This window comes from Archocentrus centrarchus, chromosome 21 (genome assembly GCF_007364275.1).
Source record: "Archocentrus centrarchus isolate MPI-CPG fArcCen1 chromosome 21, fArcCen1, whole genome shotgun sequence".
Taxonomy (NCBI): domain Eukaryota; kingdom Metazoa; phylum Chordata; class Actinopteri; order Cichliformes; family Cichlidae; genus Archocentrus; species Archocentrus centrarchus.
In genome coordinates this window covers 9323627-9342594 of record NC_044366.1, presented here as the reverse complement: position 1 = coordinate 9342594, position 18968 = coordinate 9323627, and the positions used below count along the sequence as shown (strand labels likewise).

Genomic DNA, 18968 nt, shown 5'->3' with positions numbered 1-18968 from the left:
TGTGTGTGTTATGAAGTCTACCTCATCATAGATTCATTGTGATGATGAATTATCTTAATGAAGTGCCTGAATGTGGGTTTTGGAGAGATGGACTAGTTAAATGACCAAGTAAATAAGAAAAGCTGCCGCATTTGATCTCAAGACAGCTTTCTGCCTTCTCTCTTCTTTGCTTACTGCTTTGACTTGAGGACATGCAATGCAGCATATTGCTATTTTCCATAAGCTTTAGTTTATTAAATCAGATCAATTGTCTAATACTGAATATTTTTCCTTTTCTTACAACATGAGCATATTGAGTATGCCAGTAAAATTTGATTAAACTGTATTTTTTTAATTTTTTTAATTTGAAGTAATTGTTTACATTTAAATACATAAATAAAGAAGTAAAGGGTTTTTGGGGTTTTATCACATGGATATATCTATGGAGAACATTTGTTTCCAAAAAAATCCAAAGCTTGTCATGAGGACTAACATTGTTCAAAATGAATTAAGTTCACCCTCGCTCAATATTATCCTATTAACATAACCCTGGTTGCTGTTAAAGTAATTTAAAAACAAATAATTTTACCAAAGAAAAGTACATAGGAGCATATGACAACATTCAAATTGGCTGATGACAGAACACAGATACATAGTTCTGTGCAAAAGTCTTAAATCACCATTTAAAAACAGAAAAATTGCTTCGAAGGAGCCAGATTTTCTTCTATTTTTTAAGTGGTATTTTTTTTAAGTTCTCCAGACTTTCTGAAGGTCTTTCAAACTTTTTCTTCAGACATTGGTTGCTTTTTCACTCATTGTTTGTACAGTCCTTATATCTGACCATTTTCTGTTAAGTCACTTAACATTAACCTACATCACTGACACATAAAAAGGCACCTAGCTCCTAAGGGATGAACCAGTGTTGTGTATAGGCATAGCAGAAAACTTAGCAAAGAACCAATTTTAAATGGTACCTTTAAGCACTTTGTTACCAGCAGCCTGTCACAACATGAGATAATTTGTTCCCATTTTGTTTGGCATTTTTTTTTTTTTTGTAGATTCAGCAAAAAACAAAATATAACACAAGATAACAGGCATAAAATAGAATTCTTGCATAAGGTAATTCCCAAAGAGTTGTTAGCCAAAAACCTGGCATGTCATATCTCAGCATGGTATGCAGTGTGTCCTTAAAAGAACTAAGGAATTTCAACAAGGGGAGGACAACACAGCAGGCCTAAAAACATTTCTGCAGCAGATGAACAGTATCTGAAAGTTGTGCCTTTTAAGAACTGGGGAAAAAAAATCCAGCAAAGACCTGACACAGGACCTGAGAGATGCATCTGGTCCTTTAGTTAATCCATCTACTTTTCACTGAAGCCTCATCAGAAATGGTCTGAGTGGAAGGGTGGCTATTAAGAAACCATTCTTATAGCAGGAAAACGGGGAGAAAAGGCTGAGGTATGCCAAATTACACAAGAACTGTACTGAAAATCAGTGGCAACAGGTCTTAGATTTTGATCCATCATGCAGTGGAAAGCATCTGATTTCCAGCACCTTAATTTTTGAGCTTAATCTCAAATACACTGCAAATACAGTAAAAGCATACCAGGAAAGAAAAAAAAAAGCGGCCACCATCTAGAGAGGCGATTTGGAAAGTCCTTCAAGAAATTACAGGAAAGTTCACACACAGGCTGTGCTGAAGAACAAAGGTGGTCATACCAAATATTAATGTTAAACCTCGGTTTTTGCCTTTATATACTGTATTTCAATGTTTGTTTGCACATTTCAGTAAATTGCTGCCCATATTTCCCAGGAAAATATAAAGAACTCAGGGGTGACTCATGACACTGCACAGTGCTGTATGGCTGAAAAATCTTTTAAACTGAGTGTCTGAAGTCCTGTCAGTCTCAATTAGTAGTTCACTGTGCGTAGAGCACAACAGTGGATAAGACATAATTCTGCTGCTTAAGCTGCTAACTTAAAATGTTCAGTTCACAGCTATCCAAGCCTAAGGTGTCATATTGTTTGCTGCTGGAACCTTTAAGCTGTTTAAAGATGTTTTTAATCTACCTGTGAGATGTCAGGCTAATCTGAAACTTCATCTAAACACTGTCCTTTTGGCGGGTTGTGGATTGTACCTAAACACAGGACTGGGTGAGACTAATAGACTAAAACTCATACTTCTGGATTACTTTTAGACTACTTCAAAAGCAAACAATAAAATAAATTAGCAAATACATTAAAGCAACTTAAATAACAATGTACTTCAGTTTTTTCAGATGTAATCTAGGCTTATTATAGTTACCTAATTTTTGTAATCTGATTTATGTAATCTCAATTACATGTAATGGGCTATTACTAGCCAGCACTGCCTGTACTTCCTTTAGTGTTGAGATGAATCTGATTTAAGGTCTTGTGCATAGTTGATATGATCTGTTTGGAAGACTAATATAATCACTGTTGGCTATGAGCTCTACTCTTCACCTCAATCATAGACATCCAAGCCTAAGGTGTCATATTGATAGGTAGTTAGGACTACCTATCATGTCAGCCCTTTTAGAAGGAAACACAGTCTGTGTGAGGTGTCTGAGGTCTGGGTTGTGATCTCACACACACAGACACTCACACTCTGATGTGCAGAGCTAACAGTAGTTCAGAGAAAGACTTAAATACATTGAGAGAGTAATGTACTGGGTGGTGAGAGCTTTATGAAGAGTGAACCTGTCCCTGAATGTTTGAGTGATGATAACAGCCTCATTTAATACCCTAACCTCTCACACACTCACATGCATTCATGCACACGCATGCACACTGACACACAGATCATCAGCTCCCTGAGTAGGCGTCACATAATTTCTGTCACTCACCTTGAGTAGGTGGAGGTAAGACAGAGTGATGGAGCAGAGGGAGAAAGGAAATAAAGGAGGAAGAGTCATCAGCATGAGAAACTCATCCAAAGCTTGTGAAAGGTCAGAGGTAGTTGCGTGGACTTTTTCTCAGCTTTCACAAGTTAAAGTTAATTGAGTTTTTAATGCTTATCAGTTGTTTTACATTCTTCATGCAGATAAGTAAATTGACCTATCAAAAACATCTAATACATAGTTTAACCCCCCCCCCCCCCCCCCCCCTTTCCCACTGCAGATCCAGCTTATTGGGCCAGCTTCTTGTAGTTAATTCCAGTTCTGTTGCCAAGCATGAGATAATGTTGAATATTTTTAAATAAAGAATGATGACATGGAACATCTTTATTTTTGGCTGATAGCACCGAGCAGATGCTTGAGAGAAGATCTGGTCATCTTACATGCTGTTGCTATGAGACTGGTCACACATATTTGCAACCTGCGTTTGCTGCTGAAATTGTGCCTGACGCTGTATCTCACACTGTCACATGCATCCAATAGAACCACAATTCAATGCGGAAAAAAATGAGAAATACGAGGCTCCCCTTTGTGAAACTGACCACTGTGAGTTAGGCTTTTACACAGTCTCATGGGGGAGATATACTGAAAAAGGGTGAAGATCTTCAATGGATGCCTTTGTTGGTAGACTAAAGCTTTTAAGAATGCAATTTTTTAAGACCGTTTAAGTGTAAAGTTGAGGAAGAAAACTGGAAGAAAGTGTCATTTTTTAATTATTTTAAAACAGGCAAAATATCTTAAGTTAAGTACTTTCAGTTGCATACTCTGCAATATGCAGTGTCTCCTGGCTGCTATTGACTGATTAAATTGTGTGTAAATTGCTCTCAAGTGTCGGTCTAATAACAGAAAACATATCTCCTTGACAGCAAATTGATACCAGATCAAGCAATTTGGTGTGTGTGTGTGTGTGTGTGTATTTTTAGATTTTACACGCACATGCGCACACACAGAGCATAGAAAGATATAGTCAAAAATGTGCATTTTGCTATGAACTAGTGGATGAACTAAAGATTAAGTGTAAACTTTGCAGCAGTTTAACTACCAGCACTGGTGTATCATGTTCATATGGCAAGCTAACTTGTCTGCAATATGATGTTCCCCCAAAGCTTCAGTTTTTGAGTGTGAATGTATCAGAAATGGCATTTCAGTTTGTTTGTTGGTTTTATAGTGGCCTGGATTATATGAATAAGAAATAAGCATGTTAACTAAGATTTGATATGCTCAGAAATAATGCCTTTTTATGTTTATTTATATTTGTTTTAGACTAATAACATTGGGAGTAACACTAGAAGGTAGATTGTACTTCCATCCAACTCCTGTTGAGCCAACCAATTGATTGGCCTAAGAGCAGGTACAATTTCAGTTGACCCAAGATTTTCTTGGGTTGATTGCAACCCCACTATCAATCCATCTGCTATACTATCTGTCCATCTGTTTGTCTGTCTCTGTGGTTTGGTAAGAAAAAGGCCATTGACAAGGAATTAAAAACATATTGAATGGGATAGTGTGGTCTTAAGTATTCAAACTGGCAGGAGTATTACAACACTGAACAGGTGCACTTTAGTTAATTGCAGCACTATTGCCAACAGTCCATCAGTGTAACTGTGAAGCACTTCAGATCATGTCATAGCTATCCAATTTCATTCTGGCATATTGGGTATAGGTAGTGTATTGATATGTAAACCCCATATCATTTAAGAGGTAAAACACTACCGCCATTTCTCATACATCAACGTTTAATGGCTTAAAAAAGACCACCATGGTAAAATGACTATTATGTTACCACTAGACATCTGTCCTTCAATCAAAAGTAGGAAATCTTTCAGACAATAAGAAATAACACTAAAATGTACCATATATGACATGGATTGCTAGAATTCTAGTTAATGTTGCATAGTTAATCAACATATTATTGTTTTTGTGTCTGCCAACAGTCAGAGATGATTATTTTTGACAATATAGCATGATTTATATTCATTTGATTGTTCTGTGTTGCGATCGCATCATCAACAACACAAAGCAAAAAAATTAACAAGAAACAATACATGTAAAATACACTGCTCAAAAAAATAAAGGGAACACTTAAACAACACAATATAACTCCAAGTAAATCAAACTTCTGTGAAATCAGACTGTCCACTTAGGAAGCAACACTGATTGACAATCAATTTCACATGCTGTTGTGCAAATGGAATAGACAACAGGTGGAAATTATTGGCAATTAGCAAGACACACTCAATAAAGGAGTGGTTCTGCAGGTGGGGAGCACAGACCACTTCTCTGTACCTATGCTTTCTGGCTGATGTTTTGGTCACTTTTGAATGTTGGTGGTGCTTTCACACTCGTGGTAGCATGAGACGGACTCTACAACCCACACAAGTGGCTCAGGTGGTGCAGCTCATCCAGGATGGCACATCAATGTGAGCTGTGGCAAGAAGGTTTGCTGTGTCTATCAGCGTAGTGTCCAGAGGCTGGAGGCGCTACCAGGAGACAGGCCAGTACACCAGGAGACGTGGAGGAGGCCGTAGGAGGGCAACAACCCAGCAGCAGGACCGCTACCTCCACCTTTGTGCAAGGAGGAACAAGAGGAGCACTGCCAGAGCCCTGCAAAATGACCTCCAACAGGCCACAAATGTGCATGTGTCTGCACAAATGGTTAGAAACCGACTCCATGAGCATGGTATGAGGGCCCAACATCCACAGATTGGGGTTGTGCTCACAGCCCAACACCGTGCAGGACACTTGGCATTTGCCAGAGAGCACCAGGATTGGCAAATTCGCCACTGGCGCCCTGTGCTCTTTACAGATGAAAGCAAGTTCACACTGAGCACATGTGACAGAGTCTGGAGACGCTGCGGAGAGCGATCTGCTGCCTGCAACATCCTTCAGCATGACCGGTTTGGCAGTGGGTCAGTAATGGTGTGGGGTGGCATTTCTTTGGAGGGCCGCACAGCCCTCCATGTGCTCGCCAGCGGTAGCATGACTGCCATTAGGTACTGGGATGAGATCCTCAGACCCCTTGTGAGACCATATGCTGGTGCGGTTGGCCCTGGGTTCCTCCTAATGCAGGACAATGCTAGACCTCATGTGGCTGGAGTGTGTCAGAAGTTCCTGCAAGATGAAGGCATTGAAGCTATGGACTGGCCCGCCCGTTCCCCAGACCTGAATCCGATTGAGCACATCTGGGACATCATGTCTCGCTCTATCCACCAACGTCACGTTGCACCACAGACTGTCCAGGAGAAAAAAAAGCATTAGCTGAAATCATTAAATCAGGTTTTACTACTTTAAGAAGGCTAACATGTGTACCAGTAGCATATTTGGTTTAATTAATAATTCAGTTGTAGTTCTTGAGTGTTTTCTTTGTGTATTTGTATCAGTGTACTGCACAGATCGAGGTTTAGGACTGTCAGCTGTCAATTATTACTGCTTAGAGTTTTGACCTATAAATCCTTTAGATAACAACCACCAAAACTGTGTGTGTGTATAAACGTGAGGCGCACGTATATGTGTGTAACCTAATCAGTCACATCTGACATGCAGCAAATCCTACTTCAAAAGCCCCTCATACATTCATTGTATGTGGAGAGCCGACTGAATGAGATAAGATGTTTGGGGGGAAAGGAGAGGATGAAGGAAAGACGTCTGGATAAATGAGCTGTCAGAGGTTGTGGGCGCTGTGAACTAAACCTTGACGTTGATTTAAAGATTGACAACTTTTTAAGGTTGTATGCACAGCACTTTAGCTTTGACATTACATTTTTTGTTCAACAAGACATTTAGTCCATGTTCAAACCAAGTTCCATATAAAAGGTTTTCTTGTTGGAACTGAGATTGCAACATGCTTAAGCGGCTTGTTTTTTAATGAGAATTTTGGAGCACTGGGAGCACCATTTGGGGAATCTTTTTTTCTTTCCAGCCAGAATTATGCCAGAAGCTTGTTGATGGCTACCAAAGCATCTGGTCAAGGTGCAACTTGCTAAGGGACATTTAACCAAATATTAGAGGGGGTGTATGCTTACTTGACCCTGTGTGGATGAGAAAAAAATAAATTCAAAGTTATTAAAGATGTATGTTGTATAATCATTCCACTCTGGGGGGCCGGGGGGGTTGGGCAGTTCAAAGAAATCATTAAAAGCTCGACATTACCATGACATTCAAGCCCATGATGAATGTCTGCAAACTTCTGACCACAACTGTAAATGCTTGTATAAAGGTGGATGATCATATCATCCACTTAGCCAAAGTTTCAAATAATGAGGTCAGCAATGAGGTTAGTCCATATGATCCAAAAGCTCAGGCTTCAGACTGCTCTAAATGCTGGCTTTCAGTGCATTCTTGGCTCTGTGTGTTGTCAGTTAGAGCTAATATCCCTAATAAGGTCATCATAGGCAGACAGGTCTGGCTGCGAAGACAGAATCTCCACCCACCCTCCTGTTCAAACCTTTTCTTTACAAGGGACTGCCAGTCTGAAACAAGCTGTTTTAGTTCCCCTCTCCTTTCTTTGAAACCAGCTTTCTTCTGACAGTGGATGAACTGAGAAGTTTTTCCAGTATAAGAATAAATTGGGACTCTCTTAAAGTGTAAATTATACACAAAGTACTCTAGTAGAGTCCTACAATAAAAAAAAATCTGGAGCTGGACATGCACATTATAGGTTCTCTTTAAAGTCATCTTGGGGTTATGGTGCTTTATGCAGAGAAAAAAATGAATATGACATCCCCAGTTTCTTATACCATGCACCTCCTATTTGTTTCAATATATGAGGGCAGATTGAATACTAAAGACACCTGAGGCATGATGGGGATGATAGATGAGATTTGAAGCACACATTTGTGCTTATCTGAATTGAACTTTGTTGGCTTATCCAGGGCCTAGTTTGTGACTTGAAAACAGATTTAATGTCCAGGATATTCAAATCAGGGCAATCATTATCAGTTAATAACACAGATTTGATACACAGTTATAATTTCCTTCATCTATTCAGAGGGTGCCTGAGTGGTTATCTCTGGTTACAGGCTCTTCTGGCTTATGAGTGCTGTTAGACTGTTACTGGTAGATCATTGAGAATATGGCCAGTACAGAATGTGTCCATCTGTGCCAGTGTGTCTCCATAATGTTGGTCCATATGGCCAAGTGTGGTCTACACACAGCCTCAGGGAGATGGTAGTAGATGGTTTACACACACACACACACACACACACACACACACACACACACACACACACACACACACACACACACACACACACACACACACACACACAGATATTATTCTCCATGCACAAACATAAATATATATATGTAGGGATACAAACAATTGTGCATACAAATATGAATGCAGAAAAGTACACACGCCATCTGTAGGACCCAGGAAACAGAAGTTATTACATTTTGGCTGTGTGACAGACACTGAAGTTCTGTCTGTCTGAAGTTCAAAAAGTCACTGAACAGTTGTTCTGCTTGTGCTGATGGAGGCTGCTCTACTTTTGGCAGTTTAAATTTTTCTGCTTTGTCTGCCATTAGATAATACTGTGTATATATAGCATTTTTTTGGTATGTGTTTTTTATCTGGCTGTATGTGTTTAACAGTTGGAACTGTATGTCTGTGGACACCCCTTTGTCTTTGTCTGTGTTCGTTCTTCACAGTATTTCTGTCTCCCATTCATCTTTTTCTTCCTGTCTGTTTTGTCTGGATTTCTCATGCTCTACTGAGAGGCAAGGTGACTGGAGATCAATAGAGGATGAGCACACACGTGTACACAAAACTACACAAATACACACCTACACACACTTGAAACTGCTGAGCAGTGGAATTTCATTCATCCATATTCTCTATACAGAGACAACCCCATCCTAATTATTGATTACCACATCAACGGATCGATTGTAGTAGAGAGGTCATAGTCAGTTTGTCCGTGTATGTGTGTATAAATATTTTTGTCCCTGTCCTTTGACATTTATGTGTAAGTTTAACATGTACATCCTTGTGCACAGTATGTTTTCTAACCTTTGCTCGGTTGATGTTTCACTTTTTATTCAACCAAGAATAAGAGGACAGAAGAGGCAAGGTAGGGGACAGCAACACCCCCAAGGAATAAAACAGTCAGATTAAACAGAGTATCAAGATTGAAAGAGTGAGTGCGGGTGTATCAGATTCATGTATTAATCAATAAGCTCTTTGTTGCTGTGTGGGGATATCCAATAGAGCAGAGTGCTGGAACATGATGATTTACATCAGCCGAGTTGAAAGGCACCACTGTAACTCAGAGCAGGACACCGACAGGATCTTAAAACTTAAAGAACATTGAATTTAATATTCTCAAAATAAGACCTTAAAAGTATTGACTTCTGTTTCCAGATGTCTTGCGTGTTTTTCTTTTTTTTTCCCTGATCTTTCATAAGATCTTTAGCATTGTAAACAACTGTCAAAAGTGTAAAATGTTTTGTGTATTGGTGTGATGTTATGGTTGACTTTTTCAAAAAAAGAGTGACTGATGTGGATTGGATCTTGGATGTTGCAGCAGTGCAGGTGGTGTTCCTCCAGTATATTGGTTTGTGCGTTGGTGAAAAACAGTTATCAGGAAATAAATCAACATCTCACACAATACCTTGCTTGATCTTCAGCCAAAACTACAAATGCCAAAAAGCTGGATCTACGTGTATGCTAATGATGCAAAGATCATGTCCTGTCCAGATTTAGGATCATTGTTTTTTTAACAGCCGGAATTTATTCCATCTACACATTCGGGTAGAAATGCCCCACCCATGAAGTGGTTGTGTAATTGTACACTCAAAACACTAATTAATGATGAGGTTACAATGTTTAAAATCAACATTGAAATCCATGCTTAGCTACTGCATTCTGTCTTGCGGTAAAGTGAAGTTACATTTTTGGAGAGGTGCAGTTCAGGCTGAAAAATAAGCATGTTTGATCAGCACAAAAGACCAAATGGCCATCAACACCTTTAATGGACGGTCCACTGCAAGCCACCTTATTTAACCTGTGAGCATACACACTTTCATGTACCAGTAGGGGGACCACATAGGCCAGTTTTCAGCTAACTGGCATATGTTAGTGCTATTTTTTTTTTTGGGAGTTTCATGAATTTCACTGCAAGTTGTTGTTGTTGAGCATTTAGTAGCAAAATGGCTCAATACAGCATTGTAACCTCACAAGAAGTCTGAAAGTATAATTATAAAACAACACATATAAGATATGTTAAAGTGGAATATACTAGAGGTTTTTTTTTTTTTTTTAACTATGAACATAAATTAAATTTCCCATAGAAGAAGATGGTCAATACCAAAATTAGCAGGTCAGACTTAAATAATTGGTTATTGTATAGATACTTATATTTAATTCTGATTGCGATTAAAACACCTGCACACAGATAAATCTAACTTGCTTTAAAGTCTGGGAACCATGTCAGAGGGGAGAGGGGCTCAGCTGAAGAGTGAAGCCATTGGTGGTGTTAAAGCCAAAGAGAGATGAGGAAGAACGAGCAGAAGAAGAAGGCAGTGTAAAATAATGAAGAAAGGAGGCAGGAAAAGCAAGAGATGGAAGGGGAAAAATAGGAAGCAAAGGAAAGAAGGCAAAGTGATGCCAGAGGGGAAAACAGGGCTAAGCAGGAATATCTGCTGATGAAAGACGAAAAGGCCAACTTGTACCTAGCCTAGTATAGAAGAGCTGACCTGCCTCAGGGTTCATTCAAATTCTCTTTGTAATCTGCACAATTTTATGCACGATTATTTTTATGGTCAATACATAGAAACTTGCTCCACTTTAAAAGTGTTCATTCTCATGATAGCTTTAGAGCTTGCTACTCAGGTGACCTCAGCTTGGATGTTTGTGGTGGGTACATCAGAATTATGTCATGCCTTTTATTTTTTTTTTTTGTTTGTTTTTTTTCTTAGCAGGAAGTAGAATAACCACCAGCGTATAAAATAGGCTCACAACCTTGTAAAGTGTTGCACCATAGTATAAAATCTATAATGAAATGTTTGTGTCAGAATGTTTTCCTTTTTCTTTGCTGTCACAGGCGGGAAATGGGTCTTGTCTTGCCTGTCCCTTGTTGAAGTAGGAGACTCATAAATGATACAGTAGCAGACTATGAGGGTCGGACGTGTGTGTGTGTGTGTGTGAGTTAGTTAGTTAGTTGGGGGTGGGGGATGCATCAGCTTCAGGAAACACTTCAGATGCAGTTTCTGTTGTGCATGACTAGGTGGTGCTGTCAGTCTATCCTCTGTCAGTGTGTATGCGTGCGTGTGCTTGTTTTTGCGTGTGTGTGTGTCATTGAGTGATCACACTAGGTGTCTTTCGTATGAGGCACAGTGGTGTCAGAATAAAAGCTCAGTGGTTTTTGGGCCTGGCAGACACATTTATTATCCTCAGTTCACTGTTATATTCAGATCATTGGAGTTTATTATTCACATTCTTTTTTTTTTTTTTTAGAGAAAGGCACCATGAAAAGTTGGCAGTAAATTTGCATATTTGCAAAAGGAAAAATAGAGAATTGTTATTTTTGTATCTTATTTTTCCTTAATCCTCTGTGTGTATCACACCCAAAGCCAAAACCAGCCTATACAATAATCTGTGTAAGACAGCTGTCATAAAATTTTCACAGATTCCCACATGCATGGACAGTTGCGGTCATGTATGGCTCTATTGATAGTGCTGTGGTGATGGAGTGGTCATTCCTATGGATATTGCTGACCGCATAAGATGCCAAAGTGTACACACATATAAATACACACTTCACTATCATAGATTTTTTTATGGTAAGTGGTTGTGAGTGGAAATCAAAGGTCAGTAGTGTGCGGATAGTTTAAGCATGTTTAAAGATTGTTTTGTTTGAGTGTGTATATGTGTGTAAAAATGAGAGTCCACATAGTGTTTGCAAGCTGCAGATAAGCTCATGCATTTTTTCTGATTGTAGCATTTTATTGATCCACACCAAACCAATCAATCAGGCTTTAATAGAGCCGATTAAAAAGCATATCGTGCGGAAAAAGATGGTAATAGGGGTGTGTGTGCATGTGCACTGATACCAGTTCTGGACTGGTATTAATCTATCTATATGACTTTAATTTACTTCACAACAAAAGAGTAGGAACCAACTCTGCATTTCTTCATCCCCTCTTCAACACTCACTCACATTAGGAAATGCTGAGCAGTGTAAACACTGGCATCCAGATTGCAGGTCATGTTTGCCATTTGCAATTCACTGAAGTTACTTTCAAATCATTGTTTTTAAATGAAATTTAAATTGTAATGAGCAAATAAATAAAATAAAAATTATTGCTCATAGCAGGCTTGACATCTTTAGATTATATTAGCTATAGTGATTACTTGCATTTGCTAAATTGAGAATAATAAAGGAGGGTTGTTTACAGTTGTAAACTGTGTAGGTATTAATTAAAAATAGAAGTATAATTATGTGTCTTTTATTATGAGAACACTGGGTGCCAAATATTGGATGTACTTTGAATGAATCAAAGAAACATGCTAAGGCACACTAGTACAACACACACACACACACACACACCCCAAAAAGACAAACTGAAGCCATATATATTTCTCTTTTTTGAGCTCAAGAATTAAAAATCACAGATGAATAAAAGGAGTTTCTACATGAGCTTGTCAGCAACATGAACAAAGTGAAATGTGTGTTTTGACAGAACAAGAAGGGAATAAACAAAATTTTACATCACTGTCCTCCTTCGGGTTTTGATGTGTTGATAGAATAGCTAAAGAATAGGTTAAATGTTATAATTATGTAATTGCAATGAACAGTTGCAGGGAGGCTTGTTTGTAACAAACAAAAAACAAAAACAAATTGGAAAACCATTAACTGTCTTCAGTATATGATAATGCACAAATCTTGAGGATTTGAGGTCAATATTTTTTTTTTAATCAGCCTGGACCATCAGATATTTGACAACACTACACATGCAGTTAAGAATGCACTGGTTTTAAAATAGACGTGACTAAATAAAATGTCTATCCTTAGTCTCTGGCAGGTGACAGATGAACAGGGATGGAACTGGCAGCATGTAACTTTTCATTTTGCTAAAAATTGACACATCATTGCACTTGACACAGTGACACTCTGACAATCTCCAATTTTAGGTTTGCTTTTTGCTCTTACTCTCTGACATCCCAAAAGTTTTCTCAGTACCACACTCCTGTCAGTCTCCCTCATTATTATCATTATAAGTCTCTCTTGTCTCCGTCTCTCACAGGCTCCATGCCCATTTGTCTTTTTCTCTGCGTTCACTCTGTGCAGTCTCACCTTTCTGTCTCTCTCATCCCTCTCTTCCTCCCATGTTCAGGCTGTGGTGTCATTCTGTTTGTCAGGTCTTTGAGTTTAGTGTTGAGCAGAACAGAGACAAAGTCCTCCCATGTCTCATCCCGTTGTCTTTCCTTTCTTTCGACCCCTGCTTTTTAAGAGACTTGGCAAGGCTCTGTTGAATTAGTCTACACATTTTTCTTCCAGTCATTCTTTCAGATGTTCTGTTTTTTAAAGAATCTCTGCCACTGTTCTGTGCATGTTTTTATCTGGAAGCTAGTAGTTTTGTTCTTCACCACTTTTCTGGTTAGGAATGTGAGCTCTTTTTGTAATGCCTGATTGAAAATGTTATCTTTTTAACTGTCAGTATGTCCCCTTATCTTCAACATCTTGAAGGAATTTCTCATACTTGACACTAATATTGATTTTATATCCTAAATGTCAAATGGGAATTTCACTGTGACATAATGTTCTGTAAAAGCATTGTTCTGATGGCACATTTCTTTGATATATTTCAAGCACATTTCTTTGATATATTTAATCTTTTTTCCCCATCTTTTAGAAGTTCAGAATAACAAGAATGGGGGAAAAAGGGCCTGAGGGACCTTCAATGGTCTGTATGCCCCTTTGATGAAGTTAAGTGTTTTGTATATTTTTTCATTTTCTACTTTAACTATTGATAGTAGCAGAATTTTTTTTTCTTCAAACTTTTGGCCACAGTGGCTTTTATTCACAGTAGAGAGACAGAAAATGGGGAAGACATGTGGGCAAACTGGTGACAGGCCGGGACTCGAACCTGCGCCGCTCGCAACGCAAAGCGGCATATGTATGTGGGCTCTGGCTTCACCACTAAGCCACCCAGGCGCCCCAGATAGTAGCAGAAACTTTGACCAACTTACTGTTTTATATGAGCCTAGACAAACTGGAACTTGATTGGTTGGTGAAGACCTGTAATCTGTAGTTCTAGTTTAAAAAATCTCATTAGACCATTTTCCATCAGTTTTCATCTATTTTTTTTGTCTTCTTAAGTGTACAAGAATAATTTTTTGTTTCTCTAATGGAAAAAAAATGTACCCATAAATATATGACTAGTGTGTGTTTATGTTCCAACAAATTGATGTGTTCTCATAAACTTAAAATTAATTAAAAATACAGAGGAGTGTGCACCAGTTTGTGGAAGCCGCCATGTTTTCCTGCCATAAAGTGCAGAGACTGGCCACATACATAATACACCTTATAAGTTACTTCTGATTTAAAGACCTCAAATGGCTCTTTCAAACTCTATATGACCATTTAACATTTGTACATGGATATTTTCATCATTGCTTTCTCCTCCTCTTCATCTGGTTCCTCAACCACTGCTGAATTGAAGTCAGGGCTCTAACAGATGAAAAAAGTACATAAATATTTTTTCCCCATATTGTCGCACTTACTTGTTTTCAGCAAATCAGACATTCCACCCTCCCATCTCCAGACAAGTGACAATGAGCCGAACAGTTGGTTATAAGCTAACATTATGACACCTGATGTTAGGCTCAAGTGTTCTAAAAATCACGCTTTCCCTTTGATGAACAGTTTTATTACATGCTTTGTTTCATTTATCAGTTTGTGTTAAATGATTATTTTATGTATGGGGTGAAGAAAACACATCATATATTAGTTTATTGCACAAACAAATCTGCAAATCAACCATTTATGCATGACCATCACTGTATACATTAACTTCTCACACATTAGAGACACAGGGCGCAGTGCACATCTCTAAAACAGCATTCAGATACGTTGCCAAGTCTTGCTTAGACAGGATTTGTTGGGGCTTCTGTCTATAATGTCACAATATAATATAATGTCATAATGTTGCTAAGCGTCCAAGTCAAACAATGTTAGATCCACTTCAAAGAAAGTTTCACTAATGCCAGCTAACAGTAGCTAACGGTGGCAAAAACAGCAGTGCTTGCCGAGAGAAAAGTTCAGAATATCTTCAACAATTCAGTATTTCCGTCATGGGGTACATTCTAAATTCAAAATTTTTGATCTCTCTTGACTAGAACATGTTTGTCCTACAGTGGCCACTGTAGCTAGGATTGTGCACTTAAATTGGGAGAGGTAAGAAAACAGAGTTCACTTGACTGCAGTCTACAGTCTGCTAATATCTAGCGATCAGATTTTACACACTGTACCATTAAATGCCATTTTTCTAAGTGGTTGCTAAAAAGAATTGGAAAAAGTTTGAAGTGACAAAAAGATAAATTAATGTAGTTACAGTGCATAACTGAAGCAATGTTTGGCACCCTCTGAACAAACATGACTGAGAGAGGTAAGTAAAATAATAAAACAAAAAATCAGGTAGGAATAAAAAAGGTGTAGAAGACAAGGAAAGGCTGGCAAAAGAGGGAAAAATGGTAACAATCTCACCAGAAACATAACAAAAACAGTCAGATTTGTTATTAGAGGAAAGATTGAGTAAGACAACGAGAGAAATCTGTGTTAGACAGATGGAAGTGGGGAATGTGACAGAACATAAATGTGTGAAAGACTGAGAGGCCTTGATTGTGCTGAATAGCTGGTGAGATATGACTGGGAAGATGGCGAGAAAGGTGTGATATTGTGTAACTTGATACTATTTTGCAATGCCTGGAGAGGTTACGCTGGGGGAAAAGCAAACATATGTACAGTCATGGTAAAAAAGAAAGTACACCCTCCTTTAAATTTGAAGGTTTTACATGTCAGGAAAATCACCTGGTTCTTAGCAGGTCTTAAAACTAGGTAACTATAATGAACTACAAAACATGACATATTACAGCATGTCATTATTTAACAACAAACTAAGCAAACTGCAGAACCACATGTTTAAGTACACCCTCACTGTTTTGATAAGAATTCAGAGGAAAAGTTGCAGCCAGGTGCTAATAATCAGATTCTAATATAATCAAATGCGTGTAAGCAAATTAATTGAGCATCAGTAAATCTGATTACCTCAATAAAAGTAGAGGTTTTGGCAGTTTTCTGATCTGGAGCATTGACACGGTTGATGAGAAGCAGTTGTTGCAGCTCATCAATCTGAGAGTGGTCATATGGTCATTTCTAAACAATTTGACGTCCATCAGTCTACAGTGAGAAAGCTCATTCACAAGTTTAAAACATTTAAGACAGTTACCAGTCATCCCAGCATTGGACGTGGGCTAACATGCCACGTACTATTGTTCATCTGAGGTTGTATTTACCAAATATTAAGATATGGTTAGGACTAGATCGTTTCTTATGTCCTGATGTGTTTTTATTGATATATTTTATATACAGTGTATTACTCTGTATCATGACCAGCAACCAAGGATATTCAATAAAATTTAGTGAGTTGTCGCAGAGACAAGAGGAATAACCTGAAGCTACATAAAATATGCGGGTAGTAAGTTTAAGTTATCACAAATTTGAGGGAATCAGTTGAAACAACTACTGACATAACTATATTCCAGAGCCTGGAATATCCATTATAGAGACCAACCATCAGCTACAAAGCATTTTACAGCTTCAACTGATAATGGACTATTCTAACTTAACCCAAATATACAGAGATACATTTATAGATTATTGGTCCATTGATCCCAGTCTGTGAAGAAAAAAAAAGACTGCATAGTGGGAACTCTATATATTAGCGTTTGCCTGAGTTAGAGACAGCAAACAAATCATAGTGCAGTCATGGTGCATGTGAATGACAGACTATGCTGTTGGTTCCACTGTCGTGTGAACCCTCTGGCTTTGCTGGCAAAGTCCCCTTTCTTTACTTCTACCCACTATGGGCACGATATACATAAGCACACACATGCACACAGGGCTATTCAGCTTTTGCATGGAGGCCGCTAGAACACAGTGTCGACAAGCTCTGTGTTATGATTGGCTAAACGCAGACTCAGTGCAATACTCAATAGATAGGGATACCACTATATAACTCAGAGTTAGCATAGTGTTGCACACATGCACAGGGGGCATTAATGGAGTCAGTTGTTTATCAGTAGGCACACTCTCTGTCACAGGAATGCTGGGCTCATTGGATGTCCTCTATAGTGTCCTCATCCACAAGGTAACATACATATTGTGTACTTGCGCATGCCCTAAAGACTGCTACCATTGTTTTTTGTTTTATTTAAAGAAGCCAGTGGGTCTTAGTGTAGTGTAGTGTAGTCTTACACTGTTGATAGCCATATATAAGATATATGTCCATCTGCGGTTGTGCCTATAAGGGCAGGTCATACGTTGTTGCCATCTCTTAAATGTATTTTGTTTTCTATACTAAATAGAAAAAACTTGAGTTACTGTGAGATTATGTAATTCAAAAACAGAAGTCCTAAAACTTCACTTTAATAGTCATCATTGTTTTAAAATGAAAACAATCAAAGGAAAAACAGAAAAAAAATAACCAGTTTAATTTTGTGTCTTTTCCTTTAAGCTGATGGCCGTATATGAGGAGCATGAAGCCCAGCAGAGGAGTACGGCTAATACAAGCCTAGCCCCCAGTCCTGACCACTACCAGTCTGAGCTCTCTGTTTTCCAGCCAATCACAGGAGGAGAGATTGAAGTCAATTCCTCAGCCCTCAAGTCCAGTGAGTAATATTTGTTTCATATTTAAGTCCATCTAAAGCAGAAATGTGTTCTGAGAAAAATCTATCAACCACCCAGCCCAGTTTGATAGCTCTCACATCAGCCAAATGGACTCCACTAAGCAGGCAACCACCTGGATTTGATCGATTGCAGCTGCTAACATAAAATCCTGATATACACACAGTAATTTCTCTTCACAGCTATATTAATGCACTTACGAAGCAATTAATGTGGACTAAGTTACCAATTATACATAAGCAGTAGACAACTTACACTGATAAGTGGACACTAGTGCAATCACTGTTTGAGAAGAGCGTAACCCATGTTTTTGTAGCTCATATTTATAAATTTCCCTCAAACACATTGCATGCAGGCAGTCATTTGAAAACAGCTTTAATCACTAAATGTGTGTCACTCACAACACGAGTGAGAGAAGTCAAAGACTATTTATAAATGAAATCAAATAAAATCATGTCCAGCTGTCTTTATGAGAACCAGTTTGAGTTTTACATATCAGAGTAATGACATTTTGTAAAAATTAGAAGCTTTTTGGTCAACTCTCATTTTCACACCCCTTTAAAGAGTGTTAAGATTTGGTTAAGGTAAGTTAGGTTAGGGTTAGATTAAGGTTTGACCCTTATTTGTGATGGCTAATCATAGGGGTGAGAGGCTTGGGAATGCATTGTCCTCAAAAACATACCACCACACAGAGTGGAGCAGGAACAGTTACTTTTGGGGAAAAAATATGAGATCCACTCCCAAATGCTGCTCGTCATTGTGTTGCTGTCCCCAGCACTACACTCTTGAAGTTTGAAGTAGATCACGAGTGGTTGTTGATAAAGAAAAGCCAGACTGAGGGACAGACTGATTTCTCAAATTATTCAGCATATGTACGATGATGACACTGCAGGAAGCTGAAATCTGAGGAAAGAAATAGTTAGCTCCTCCCTGTTGACCAGTAACAGCAGATTATCTGGTAATCCTGGCTTTCACCAATAAAACTTTGTAAAGCTTCCTATTGTATAATTGTCACTGCAGAACTGGATGGGATCTGAGCTCTCCAACTGCATAGCTATTAAGAAAATCAGTTAACGTCTTCCTTGACTCATCAACTAATTAGATAATTCAAATAAAGGAACCAAGCTGTTCTACAAACTCTGGCACCCAGGGAAAACTAATTGCA

General features: G+C 38.5%; 1 protein-coding gene across 3 annotated transcripts in view; it reads left to right on the top strand.

Moving 5' to 3' along the window:
• Positions 1-18968, top strand: part of pard3bb (par-3 family cell polarity regulator beta b) — a 219535-nt gene that overhangs the window by 29495 nt on the left and 171072 nt on the right. For all 3 annotated transcript variants that reach the window (XM_030758551.1, XM_030758552.1, XM_030758550.1), the window contains one exon: positions 17634-17787. In XM_030758551.1, coding sequence (XP_030614411.1) covers positions 17634-17787 — 154 coding nt within the window. The remainder of the gene's footprint in view (positions 1-17633; positions 17788-18968) is intronic.